This window comes from Saimiri boliviensis, chromosome 11 (assembly GCF_048565385.1).
Source record: "Saimiri boliviensis isolate mSaiBol1 chromosome 11, mSaiBol1.pri, whole genome shotgun sequence".
NCBI classification, from domain to species: Eukaryota; Metazoa; Chordata; class Mammalia; order Primates; family Cebidae; genus Saimiri; species Saimiri boliviensis.
This window is the reverse complement of record NC_133459.1, coordinates 60,879,472-60,894,036: the sequence shown is the minus strand read 5'-3', so window position 1 is coordinate 60,894,036 and position 14,565 is coordinate 60,879,472. Positions and strand designations below refer to the sequence as shown.

At 37.7% G+C, this 14,565-nt stretch overlaps 1 protein-coding gene across 7 annotated transcripts in view; it reads left to right on the top strand.

The window, feature by feature from the left end:
- The window catches only part of DOCK7 (dedicator of cytokinesis 7), a 242,826-nt gene that overhangs the window by 110,261 nt on the left and 118,000 nt on the right, over positions 1–14,565 (top strand). For all 7 annotated transcript variants that reach the window (XM_074380932.1, XM_074380931.1, XM_074380928.1 and 4 more), the window contains 2 exons: positions 2,358–2,496; positions 4,284–4,385. In XM_074380932.1, coding sequence (XP_074237033.1) covers positions 2,358–2,496; positions 4,284–4,385 — 241 coding nt within the window. The remainder of the gene's footprint in view (positions 1–2,357; positions 2,497–4,283; positions 4,386–14,565) is intronic.

Genomic DNA, 14,565 nt, shown 5'->3' with positions numbered 1-14,565 from the left:
AGGTCTATATCAAATATTACCTTCTAAATCACAACTCCCTGATCTCAAACTTAATATCTGTTAAGTTCTGTTCTTGAAGCATATAACCCTATATGCTATATACCACGGGTTGGCAAACATTTTCTACAAAGGACTGGATGGTATATATTTTAGGCCTGTGGTTATATGGTCTCTCTTGCAGCCATTCAACTATGCCATTGTAGTGTAAAAACAACCATAGACAGTAAAGTTACAAGTAAAGGGGTGTAGCTGTGTTCCAGTAAAGCTTTATTTATAGACATTAAAATTTGAATTTCATGTAATTTTCACGTTGTGAAATATTATTATTCTTTTTTGCCCCCAATCACTTAAAAATGTAAAAACCATTCTTAGTATGTAGACTGTACAAAACCAGGCAGTGAATTATTTTTAGTCTATAGGCCATAGTTTGCCAACTCCTGTTTTATAGCATAGCTATTGATATATGTATGTCTTATTTATATTCCTACTCAGTTGCGTACATTTTGAGGGTAATTGTTTTTTAATGTTCATTTTTAAAACCACCACAAAAGTAACACAATGTTTAGCCAAAGGTGGGCAATTAAATCTACTTATTGAATGAATAACTTGCTTAGATACTTAATTTTCAACAAAAGTCTTCACATTGCATGATTTTTAGGACAGAAGTGAATTAAAGCACTGAATACCAGGAAATGTATGGATAAAGAAGATAGTAATTTCTAAAAATTATCCCATTTTATTGCTAGGTCTCTATTTTTGTTGTTCTCAGCATTAGTGGGATCAAAATAGATCTGACGTTGTTAGCCTCACTTTCTCGTAATTCACTGGTAATTGGTGGGATTAGTAATAAGATGCCTAGTGTCTTATTTTTTTCCACCAAAGTCATCAAGTGCTCAGATGGCTAGCCTTAGCTACCTTTCTTGTTGATATTATCAAAAGCCTTGCTCTACTTAATTCCTGTGTTCAATCTATATCTTTTAAGGCTTTTAAGGCTTATTTGAGATGGAATGATAGTTGACCTATTAACATCTAAGGAAAAAAACCTGATTGCTGGTTAAAGATAGTTGGAGCAATGTGGTTTGGTTGCATTTTTGTCTGATATAATTCTGAGAGGTACTATCTGAATATTGAAGTTTGGGATGCTAAGATTTTATTCCTTTTTGTTATGAATAGCAGCCATGCTTTTCTATAAAAGTAACCTCTTGGGATTATTCTCAGTGACTATTGAGAAGAAAGTTTGTCATTGGTTTGATCAAAAAAGATATTTATTGTATTCTTAGAAGTCTGGAAGCGCTTCTAAACTCTGAGACAAATGTAGTACGTGGGCATTTTCTGATTTTATTTTATTTTTATGTTTGTTTTAGCAGTCAATTCTAGTTCATATTTTGGTAACTTTTATTTCTTTAACAATGAAATAGTTGATAGGAGACAGTCTCTAGAACAAAACTTGATCTTTTTTTTTTTTTTTTTTTTTTTTTTAAGAGACAGGGTCTCACTCTGTCTGGAGTGCAGTAGCACGATCATAGCTCACTGCAGCTTTGAACTCCTGGGCTCAAGTGATCCTCTCATCTCAGCCTCCCAAGTAGCTAGGACTTTTTTTTTTTTTTTAATTTTTTTGTAAAGATGAGTCTGGATATGTTGTGCAGACTGGTCTCAAACTCCTGACTCCAAGTGATCCTGATGCCACAGCCTGCCAAAGTACTGAGAGTACAGGTGTGAGCTACTACACCTGACTTCCAAAGTGATATTTTGATACTAAGTTGTCTAAAGATGCCTTTTTTCCCTACTTTTTTTTTTTTTAACGAAAGGATGATATACATTGGTTTTAATATGAAAGCATACTCCTATGAAAGAAAAATGTTTTGTATAATGTTTATCAGAATTGGCTCATGAATACAGAACTCCCTACCTTAGTCTCTTTTATAGAGCTTCCAACATAATGGAGATCTCAGGATCAAGGTGGTTACTTACGAACTTTTAAATAGTAGGATTACTCAGCCCATTAAGAAAAATGGGATGAGAAGATCTAGTGGAGATCCCAGGATCAAGGGATGAGAAAAAAAATGGGATAAGAAGATCCAATTGAGATCTCAGGATCAAGGTGATCATTTATGAACTTTTAAATAGTAGGATTACTCAACCCATTCAGAAAAATGGGATGAGAAATTTCAGAAACAGTGGCAGCTCCCTTACACGGAAGTAGGATTTAGTTATTTAGAGATTGGGGATAAAGAAAAATATTTTGGACTAGAGGAAAAATTAAACATGAATCTTAAACTTAATTTTTAAATTATTCAAATATACAATACATTATTTTGGACAAATTACTGACTTTTTTTTTTTTTTTTTGTATAAAGGTCTCCTGATTTTCATGAAGAAATCAAGGTTAAGCTTCCTGCTACTTTAACTGATCATCATCACTTGCTTTTTACTTTTTATCACGTTAGTTGTCAACAAAAACAAAATACTCCTCTTGAAACGCCAGTTGGATATACAGTAAGTCGTTTTGATTAAATATTTAGCTCAAAGAGCTAAAATCATGGTGATATTTAAGATATAGTTGATATTTATTGTTATTTGTGTGTGTGTGTCTTTTGTTTTGTTTTGTTTTTGTTTTTGTTTTTTTGAGACAGAGTCTTTGTTGCTCCGGCTGGAGTACAGTGGTGCAATCTTGGCTCACTGCAGCCTCCACCTCCTGGGTTCAAGCAATTCTCCTCCCTTAGCCTCCTGAAAAGCTGGTATTACAGGTGCCTTCTACCATGCTCAAGTAATTTTTTTGTGTTTTTAGTAGTAGAGACGGGTTTCACCATATTTGCCAGGCTAGTTTCAAACTTTTGTCCTCAAGTGATCTGTCCACCTTGGCCTGCCAAAGTGCTAGGATTACAGGCATGAGCCACGATACCTGGCCTGTTTCTTGTTATTTGAATATTCTTTGTCAGGTTCTCCACAGTTATAAAGTTGCTTTGATTAGGAAGAGCCATTATAAAAAGGAAAATGCGCATTAATATAATTAGCTAATGTAATTAATTGATTTATTAACTAACATGTATAAACACTTGGGTGTTGGTCCTGATTATTGGGTGCATACCCAACAGTGTAATATAAATATAATAGATCCATGGGCTTTTCGGAAGAGAATGATTTTAATACAAAATGAATAAAAGGGACTTTTGGAAAAGAAAAGCCTTGAGTATTTTTCAAAATTATGATTGTCAGCCTGGGCGACATGGTGAAACCCCATCTCTACCAGAAATACAAAAATTGGCCAATTGTGATGTTGTGCACCAGTGATCCCAGCTGCTAGGGAGGCTGAGATGGGAGTATTGCTTGAGCCTGGGAGGCAGAGGTTGCAGTGAGCTGAGATTGTGCCATTGCACTCTGGCCTGGGTGACAGAGTGAGACCCTGTCTCAAAAAAAAGAAAATTACTATGATTGAATTGCAAAGATAAACCTAAGATGAAGGACATTATAGTATGGTATCACACAGTTCTGTCAGAAGAATTTTGCTTTCAGCCAAAAGAGAAAAACCAACATTTAATTGGTTATTTTTGTCTCTTGCAGTTTGTGACATGAGTTTTTCTCTAACTATAAGAAAGTGAATTTATTATCATACTTTTTGTTTCCAGCATTCCCATCTAATCAATTATTTCTTTCACTGTTTATGTTGAAATGATCCTCTCAGTTTTAAAATTGGTTTACTTTATGACTTTTTTCTTCTAAGACTGACTTTTCACATCTAGATTTTAATATTGCATGGTTAGTAATAATCATGTTTTGGGGATATCCTTCTTAGTAAAATTTCGTGGCTGAGTGTGTGGCTCATGTCTGTTATCCCAGCACTTTGGGAGGCTGAGGTGGGTGGATCACGAGGTCAGGAGTTCAGGACTAGCCTGGCCAACACAGTGAAACCCCGTCTCTACTGAAGACACAAAAAATAGCCAGGCGTGGTGGCACTCTCCTGTAATCCCAGCTACTCGGGATGCTGAGGCAGGAGAATCGCTTGAACCCAGGAGGTGGAAGTTGCAGTGAGCCTGTTGCACCATTGCATGCCAGCCTGGGTGACAGGGAGACATCCGTCTCAAAAAAAAAAAAAAAATTAGGGAAGCTTCTCTTTAGAGGAATTATGAAGGCCTACTGTTATTATTACTTATATAGTTAAATCTCTTAGTGTTAGATTATATGAGACAAATTTTGCTTGTGCCAAGTTCTTAAAACATGCCTTCTAAGTAATTATTTTTATGGCAAACATATTTAAAATAAAATTGTTTCTTTTCATTTAAAAGTGGATACCAATGCTTCAGAATGGACGGTTGAAGACTGGCCAGTTTTGCTTACCAGTCTCATTGGAAAAACCACCACAGGCTTATTCTGTACTGTCTCCTGAGGTCAGTATCTCCTATGTTGACATTCTCCAGATTGAATGAAATGGGTTTTTTACTAAAAAGATGTTTTTACCAAACAAACTCTTGCCATTTCTTCTACTTAAAAGTTTATAGATGAAGAAGGAAAAGTATTTTCCCCAGTGATTAAAATTAAGCTTTTATCCTGTTTTTTAAAAAAGTATATTCATTTTAAAACCAAAATAATACATGGAATGTAAACTCAATAGATGAATTTGGAGAATTTTCATACTGTAACTTGAGAAACTTCTTTAAATAAATGATTATATATATTTTTAAAGTAGACTTAACATTTCACTAAAAGACTGGAGGAAGAAAAACAGATTTAAATTAATTTTTTAGACTCTTTTTGTAATTGATGATGATATGAATGAAAACAAAGTATCTGTGAACCTGTAATCCAAGAGATATTGGCAACTTTGATGATTATATATGTGATTTGAAAGGCTTGTAACACAGACACTGGAAAAAATCTCAATCAAGAATCAATGCCCACTGTTCATAAAACCAGAGTTCCTCTTGAGAGCATTATTACGCAGTGGCTGTCAATGTCTCTTAATGATTTTGAATATAACTGCTGGTAAATGTTACTCTAAAATATGTCTTGTGAATATTTTCCTGGTGACATTTGCTTTCAGAATACAATTCAAAATGTATTCACAAATAAATGTGTGTTTATTTTTATTTTTTAAAAACAATTCAAGCCTATTGCTCTTATCTCATTTCTCACTGTTCTTTCACTCACTCTGCCCTAGCCACATAGCATAGAGCCTCTGCTGTTTCTCACACATGAAGAGTGCATTTCCATCTCAGGCCCTTTGCTCTTCCCTCTGCTGGTAGTGCTGTATACCACCTCGCCAAGGAAGTTGACTGTGATCATTCTAAGTAGCAGCTTCTCCCACTTTATCTCTTTATCTTTCTTCATACCAATTATCATTGACTTTATATGTAAATTTTTTTTTGTTTATTTATTCTCTGTAATAGAGTATAAACACCATGACCGTAGGGACTTTGTCTTACTCATTGCTGTCTACAAGTATTTAGAGCAGCTCTTGGCACATCATAGACACTCAATATATACTTAGTAGATTAATGAATAAAGACACTAGAGTAAGAAATACGACTCTCCCTCCTCCCAATCTTTTATTCATTTTTCCAGGGACACATCTTTTCAGTGATGACTTTTTCGTGTGTCTTTGTTATACAGAAAGATGGCCTTCTGTCAGAGAGCATGATGTTTCAAAGGAGATATTTCAAAAGAACGTATGTTTTTGTTGAAGTTAAGGATTTGCTTTTACTTAATTGTGGTGCAAGTTTAGCTTTCTAAAGGGAGACTAATGATTTTCTTCTAGCTACCATACTATATATGCTCATAGATAAAAAATGTGGTGATAATTTGGATTTGACTATAGACATATAATACAGCCGCCTGATAATGTGAAATGTGAAATAAGCCACCTGATTAAGAGCTAAAACTTTGAAAATAGATGACCCTTAAACAACATGGCAGTAAGGGGTACCATTCCTCCTCCCTAGCATGCACTTGAAAATCCACATAACTTTTGTCTCCCTAAAAACTTAACTACTAATATAATAGTTTGCTGTTGACTGAAAGCCTTACCAGTAACATAAACAGGTAATTAACATGTATTTTATATGTTAAATGTATTATATACTGTATTCTTAAAGTGATATAGAGAAAAGAAAATGTTCTCAAGAACATCGTAAGGCACAGGAAATATATTTACTATCACTAAGTAGAAGTGGATCATCATAAAGGTCTTCATCCTCATTGTCTTCATGTGGGATAGGCTGAGGAGGAAGGAGGGGAGGGATTGGTCTTGCTGTCTTAGAGGTGGCAGAGGTGGAAGGGGAAGCAGGTACACATGGTGTAACTTTGCAGAAATACATCATAATTTCTGTCTGACATTTTTGTTTATTCATTTCTCTAAAAATGTTTCTAGAGCCTGGTGCAGTGGCACACCTGTAATCCCAGCTTCTCAAGTAGATCACTTGAGCTCAGGAGTTCAGGGCTGCACTTAGCTATGATTGTGTCTTTGAGTAGGCAGTGCCCTCAAGCCTAGGCAACATAGCAAGACCCATCTCTTTTTAAAAAAAAAAAAAAGTTTCTGGCGGGGTATGGTAGCTCATGCCTGTAATCCCAGCACTTTGGGAGGCCGAGGCAGACAGATCACCTGAGGTCAGGAGTTCGAGAACAGCCTAGCTAACATGGCACAAATGCGTCTCTGCTAAAAATACAAAAAATTAGCCATGCGTGATGGTGGGTGCCTCTAATCCCAATTACTCAAGAGGCTGAGGCACAAGAATTGCTTGAACCTGGGAGGCAGAAGTTGCAGTGAGCCCAGATCTCGCCACTGCACTCCAGCCTGGGTGACAGAGTGAGACTCTGTGTCAATTAAAAAAAAAGTTTCTCTGTGGTGCCAGTCTTTCCATTGTTTGTTTTAGTTTCAGTGCCCTCAGCATAGATGGGTCTATGTTTTAAAAGAAGTCAAAAGCAGTCTTGAGTAACCCTTTTTCCAGGTTGTGTTGTGTCATTTTGTTTTCTGACACTGTTTCTTCTATGTTTTCTGCCTCAGTGTCTGGCACTGGTTTGGAAACACTCATCTCCATCAAGTCACCTTCTATTAATTCATGGTCTAGTGTCTATGAACTTGTGAATTTCTCCTTGGAAATCTTTACCCTTCACCTTTTCTTTCCTTTTTGCCATATCTACAATTTATTTCATGATTTTCTTGATTGGCTCTGTCACAAAGTTTGTGAAATCATGACAGCCTCTGGACACAGTGTTTTTCAGCAAGAATTTATTGTTTCGGGCTTGATGGCTTTATATATATATATATATATATATATATACGCATATATATATTTATATTATTGCACTTTAGGTTCTGGGGTACATGTGCAGAACATGTAGGATTGTTGCATATGTACATACATGGCAATGTGGTTTGCTGCCTCCATCCCCCTGTCACCCATATCTGGCATTTCTCCCCATGTTATCTCTCCCCACCCTCCCTACCCCCACTGTCCCTCCGCTATTCCACCCCAACAACCCCAGTGTGTGATGCTCCCCTCCCTGTGTCCATGTGTTCTTATTGCTCAACACCCACCTATGAGTGAGGATGTGCACTGTTTGATTTTCTGTTCTTGTGTCAGTTTGCTGAGAATTATGGTTTCCAGATTCATCCATGTACCTACTAAGGACACAAACTCATTGCTTTTTATGGCTGCATAGTACTCCGTGGTGTATATGTGCCACATTTTCCTTTTTCAGTCTATCATCCTTGAGCATTTGGGTTGGTGTGCATGTGTCTTTATAATAGAACAATGTATAATCCTTTGGATATATACCCAGTAATGGGATTGCTGGGTCAAATGGAATTTCTATTTCTAGGTGCTTGAGGAATCACCACACTATCTTCCACAGTGATTAAACTAATTTATCCTCCCACCAGCAGTGTAAAAGTGTTCTTATTTCTCCACATCCTCTCCAGCATCTGTTGTCTCCAGATTTTTTAATGATCGCCATTCTAACTGGCATGAGATGGTATCTCAATGTGGTTTTGATTAGCATTTCTCTAATGACCAGTGATGATGAGCATTTTTTCATATGTTTGTTGACCTCATATATGTTTTCTTTTGAAAAGTGTCTGTTCATGTCCCTTGCCCACTTTTTAATGGGGTTGTTTGTTTTTTTCTTGTAAATCTGTTTTAGTTCCTTGTAGATTCTGGATATTAGCCCTTTTTCAGATGGGTAGATTGCAAAAATATTTTCCCATTCTGTTGGTTGCCGGTTCACGCTAATGATTGTTTCTTTTACTGTACAGAAGCTCTGGAGTTTAATTAGATCCTGTTTGTCTATTTTGGCTTTTGTTGCCAATGCTTTTGGTGTTTTAGTCATGAAGTCCTTGCCTATGCCTGTGTCCTGAGTGGTTTTGCCTAGGTTTTCTTCTAGGGTTTTTATGGTGTTAGGTCTTATGTTTAAGTCTTTGATTCATCTGGAGTTAATTTTACTGTAAGATGTCAGGAAGGGGTCCAGTTTCTGCTTTCTGCATGTGGCTAGCCAGTTTTCCTAACACCATTTATTAAACAGGGAATCCTTTCCCCATTGCTTGTTTTTGTCAGGTTTGTCAAAGATCAGATGGTTGTAGATGTGTGGCATTGCCTCTGAGGCCTCTCTTCTATTCTATTGGTCTATATCTCTGTTTTGGTACCAGTACCATGCTGTTTTGATTACTGTAGCCTTGTAGTATAGTTTGAAGTCAGGTAGCGTGATGCCTTCAGCTTTGTTCTTTTTGCTTAGAATAGACTTGGCTGTGTGAGCTCTCTTTTTGTTCCATCTGAAGTTTAAGGTGATTTTTTCCAGTTCTGTGAAGAGGGTCATAGGTAGCTTGGTGGGGATAGTATTGAATCCATAAATTGCTTTGGGCAGTATGGCCTTTTCACAATATTGATTCTTCCTAAGCATTAGCACAGAATGTTTTTCCATCTGTTTATGTCCTCTCTTATTTCCTTGATCAGTGGTTTGTAGTTCTCCTTGAAGAGATCCTTTATAATCTTTGTTAGTTAGTTAGTATTCCTAGGTGTTTTATTCTCTTTGAAGCAATTGTGAATGGCAATTTGTTCTTGATTTGGCTCTTTTTAAGTCTGTTATTGGTGTATAAGAATGCTTGTGATTTCTGCGCATTGATTTTGTATCTTGAGTCTTTGCTGAAATTGCTTATCAGTTTCAGGAGATTTTGGGCTGAGACAGTGGGGTCTTCTAAATGTATAATCATGTCATCTGCAAATAGAGACAATTTGACTTCCGCCTTTCCTAACTGAATACTCTTTATTTCTTTTTCTTGCCTGATTGCTCTGGCTAAACTTCCAATACTATATTGAATAGGAATGGTGAGAGAGGGCACCCTTGTCTGGTACCAGATTTCAAAGGGAATGCTTCCAGTTTTTACCCATTCAGTATGATACTGGCTATGGGTTTGAAATAAATAGCTTTTGTTATTTTGAGATACATTCCATCAATACCTCGTTTATTGAGATTTTTTTTAAGCATAAAGGGCTGTTGAATTTTGTCGAAGGCCTTCTCTGCATCTGTTAAGATAATAATGTGGTTTTTGTCTTTGGTTCTGTTTATGTGATGCATTACGTTTATAGACCTGCATATGTTAAACCAGCCTTGCATCCCCGGGATGTAACAAGCTTACTTGATTGTGATGGATAAGCTTTTTGATGTGCTGCTGCATTCGGTTTGCCAGTATTTTATTGAAGATTTTTGCATCTGTGTTCATCATGGATATTGGCCTGAAGTTTTCTGTTTTTGTTGAGTCTCTGTCAGGTTTTGGTATCAGGATGACATTGGTCTCATAAAATGATTTGGGAAGGATTTCCTCTTTTTGGATTGTTTGTAATCATTTCAGAAGGAGTGGTACCAGCTCCTCTTTGTATGTGTGGTAGAATTCGGCTGTGAACTCTTACAGACTTGAGCTTTCTTTGGTTTGTAAGCTATTAATTGCTGCCTCAACTTCAGCCCTTGTTATTGGTCTATTAAGGGTTTCCACTTCTTTCTGCTTTAGGCTTGGGAGGGTGCAAGTGTCCAGGAATTTATCCGTTTCTTCCAGGTTTACTGGTTTGTGTGCATAGAGTTGTTTGTAGTAATCTCTGATGGTAGTTTGTATTTCTGTGGAATTGGTGGTGACATCCCCTTTATCGTTTTTTTATTGCATCTATGTGATTCTTTTCTCTTTTCTTTTTTATTAATCTGGCTAGCGGTCTGTCTATTTTGTTGATCTTTTCAAAAAACCAGCTCCTGGATTTATTGATTTTTTTTGAAGTTTTTTTTTGTGTCTCTTATCTCCTTCAGTTCCGCTCTGATCTTAGTTATTTCTTGTTTCTGCTAGCTTTTGAGTTTTTTGATCTTGCTCCTCTAGCTCTTTCAGTTTTGATGATAGGGTGTCAATTTTAGATCTTTGCTTCTTCTCATGTGTGCATTCATTGCTATAAATTTTCCTCTAGACACTGCTTTAAATGTGTCCCAGAGATTCTGGTACGTTGTGTGTTCGTTCTCCTTGGTTTCAAAGAACATCTTTATTTCTGCCTTCATTTCATTGTTTATCCAGTCAACATTCAAGAGCCAGTTGCTCAGTTTCCATGAAGTTGTGTGGTTTTGTGTTAGTTTCTTAATCCTGAGTTCTAATTTGATTGCACTGTGGTCTGAGAGACTGTTTGTTATGATTTCTGTTATTTAGCATTTGCTGATGAGTGATTTACTTCAATTTTGTGATCAATTTTAGAGTAGGTGTGATGTGGTGCTGAGAAGAATGTATATTCTGTGGATTTCAGGTGGAGAGTTCTGTGGATGTCTATTAGGTTTGCTTGGTCCAGATCTGAGTTCAAGTCGTGGATATCATTGTTAATTTTCTGTCTCGTTGATCTAATAATTAACAGTGGAGTGTTAAAGCCTCCCTCTATTATTGTGTGGGAGTCTAAGCCTCTTTGTAGGTCGTTAAGAAGTATCTGGGTGCTTCTGTATTCGGTGCATATATATTTAGGATTGTTAGCTCTTCTTGTTGCATTGATCCTTTTACCATTATGTAATGCCCTGCTTTATCTCTTTTGATCTTTGCTGGTTTAAAGTCTATTTTATCAGAGACTAGGATTGCAACTCCTGCTTTTTTTTGTTCTCCATTTTCTTGGTAAATCTTCCTGCATCCCTTTATTTTGAGCCTATGTGTGTCCTTGCACATGAGATGGGTTTCCTGGATACAGCACACTGATGGGTTTTTGACTTTTTATCCAATTTGCCAGTCTGTGTGTTTTGATTGGCACATTTAGCCCATTTACATTTAAGGTTAATGTTGTTATGTGTGAATTTGATCCTGCCGTTTTGATGCTAGCTGGTTGTTTTGCCCCTTATGTGATGCAGTTTCTTCATTGTGTCAATGCCCTTTACCATTTGGTACATTTTTGGAGTAACTGGTACTGGTTGTTCCTTTCTATGTTTAGTGCTTCTTTCAGAGCTCTTGTAAGGCTGGTATGGTGGTGATGAAATCTCCCAGCAATTGCTTGTTCATAAAGGATTTTATTTCTCCTTTGCTTATGAAGCTTAGTTTGGCTAGATACGAAATTCTAGGTTGAAAGTTCTTTTCTTTAAGAATGTTCAATATTGGCCCCAACTCTCTTCTGGCTTGTAGGGTTTTTGCTGAGAGATCTGCTGTGCGTCTGATGGGCTTCCCTTTATGGGTAACCCGATCTTTCTCTCTGGCTGCCCTTAGCATTTTTTCCTTCATTTCAACTCTGGTGAAACTGATGATTATGTGCCTTGGTGTTGCTCTTCTTGAGGAATATCTTTGTGGTGTTCTCTGTATTTCCTGGATGTGAATGTTGGCCTGCCTTGCCAGGTTGGGGAAGTTTTCCCGGATAATATCCTGAAAAGTGTTTTCCAGCTTGGATTCATTCTCTCTGTCACATTCAGGTGCACCTATCAAATGTAGAGGAGATAGTCTGTCCCTTTCAGGAGCTCAAGGCCTGAGCTGTGAGCTCCGTTGTTTTGTTCAGAGCTGCTGGGCTGGTGCATTTAAGTCTCCTGCAGTGGAACTTATAACTGCCTTTTCCCCCCAGGTTTTCTGTCCTGGGAAGGTGGGGCTTTATTTATAAGTTCCTGATGTGCTGCTGCCTTTTTTTCAGAGCTGCCCTGCCCATCAAGGAGGTAGCCAAGTCACAGCCTGCCAGCAGAGGCATTGCTGAGCTGCTCTTGGCTCTGCCCAGCTGCTGTGTGAACTTCCTTGAGGTTTTGTTTACAGATGTATAGTTACAACTGCCTTGGTAATGGTGGTTTGCCTTTGTAATGGCAAACTGCCTTGGTAATGAAGGATTGCCTCAGTAATGGTGGACTGTTTTGGCAATGGCGGACTGCCTCAGTAGAGGTGGTCTGCCTTGGTAATGGCAGGCACCTTTCCCCCAACAGAACTGGACCATCCGGGTCTAGCTGTGCTTGCTGTGAATCCAGAGCGTTTCCAATTGCTGGTCTTTGTGAGGGTGGGACCTGCCAAGCCAGATCACTTGGTTTCCTGTTTCAGCCCCTCTTTTTTCAGGTGAAATGGGCGGCTCTGTCTCTCAGGCAGTCCAGGCGCCAGTTGAAATGGCTGCCCAGATTTGTGTGAGTTTTTGTGCAGAAACCTGCTGCACCAGCTGAAACGGCTGTGCTGGAAACTCGTGGTGGTTTTCAGCCTGGGAATCTCCTGGTCTGTGGGCAGTAATAACTGGTTTTTATGAGGAAATGCAGTGATTACTCACCTTCTACGTCATTCTTGCTGGGAACTGCACTCCAGAGCTGTTCCTATTTGCCATCTTGAATCACTCCCTGCCCCGCTTTTTTTGTTGTAGAGATGGAGTCTCGCCCTGTTGCTTGGCTGGAGTGCAGTGGCTCCATCTCGGCTCATGGCAAGCTTCCCCTCCCAGGTTTAAGCAGTTCTCTGCCTCAGCCTCTCTAGTAGCTGGGATTAAAGCACCTGCCACCACGCCTGGATAATTTTTTTGGTATTTTTTAGTAGAGACCGAGTTTCACCATATTGGCCAGGGTGGTCTTGAACTCCTGACCTCGTGATTCACACACCTCGTCCTCCCAAAGTATTGGGATCACAGGCGTGAGCCACTGTGCATGGCCACGTGATGGCCTTTATGGCTTGTATGCTTTTGTTGTAAAATGATCACATCTTCAGTAGTATAATCCCTTTAAACTTTTATGATGTTCTGTTTATTGGGGTTCTATTCATAGCATTCACACTCCTTTCCATTGAGTACCATGTGTGATGAATCTTAAAGATACTTAAAACCCCCAGTCTAGAGGCTGAATTAGAAATACGGCATTTGGGAGCAAGTAGAAGACTCTGATGCCTTCTGTGTTGAACTTATAGGGTTCTGGGTGGCCAGTGGCATTGTCTAGTATCAAAAGAAAGAACTTTAAAATGCAGTCCCTTACTGCCAGGGTACTTCCTGACTCATTCCCTATTCCATACTCTTCTTCCTTGTAACTGTATAAACTAAGCATTTAAAAAGTTGTGATAAAAATGCTTGGTATGGTGACTCATACCTATAATTCCAGTGCTTTGGAAGGCTAAGGTGGGAGGATTGCTTGAGGCCAAGAGTTCGGGTTGACAGTGAGCTGTGATTGCACCACTGCACTCCAGCCTGGGTGACTGAACAAGAACCTGTCTCTTCAAAAGAATTAAATAAAAATAGTATGGTAAAAATATATGTAACATAAAACTTATTATTTTAAGTGTACATTTCTGTAGCATTAAGTATATTCAGTGTCCTGAAAACAAGCCTTTTAAAACTACTTTTAAAATGAAGTATGTGTATGCCAAAATACTACATTATTTACTTTATGAATTTAACAAAAAGGTTATCATGTGGTGTGTAATCCTCTGGGACTTGGGTTTTTTCATTCAGCATCATATTACTAAGATTTAGTGTTTTTGGTATATGTAGTTCTTATTTCATTCACTTTCACTGCTTTATAATGTTATTCAGTTCTTGCCTGTTTGAAATCCATTCTAACAATATAAACAAAGCAATTTTAAAATTAAAATTAGATGGTTTCATTATATTGCTTATGATCAAATAAAAACATTTCTTTGGCTTTTTCTTGCATGTAGACATAATTCAAGTATTTTTTTTCCCATCACCTACAAATCTCTGAATGATTTGGTCTTTTCCACTTCTCCAACATCGTCTTCTAGAAGTGTTACTACATCCCTTTCTCTCTGCACTGACAGCTTCCTCCAAGCTTTTTTCTGCCTCCAGCCCTTTGAATTTTCTCCTTCCTTTTCTTGATTTTGACATAGCTTTATTCAAATTGTAGACACAGCAGCATCTCCTTAAAAAGATATTTTTCTCACTGCATGAATTTGTAATCCCTCTGTCCTCCGTGCTGCTGATACACTCTGTTTCTTAATTCAATTTTATTTACTTAAAAACATAGCAACAATTGAACTCTGTATTTAGGCAATTGTATAGGAATAATTTAAATTTTTATGTACCAAATTTAGCAAAGTTAGCTCTCAGAAGGGGTGTGGGATTGTCAAAGGATTTTTGTTATTTTTTAAAAATCCATATGCTTTTAAATGGCAATATATCATAATCT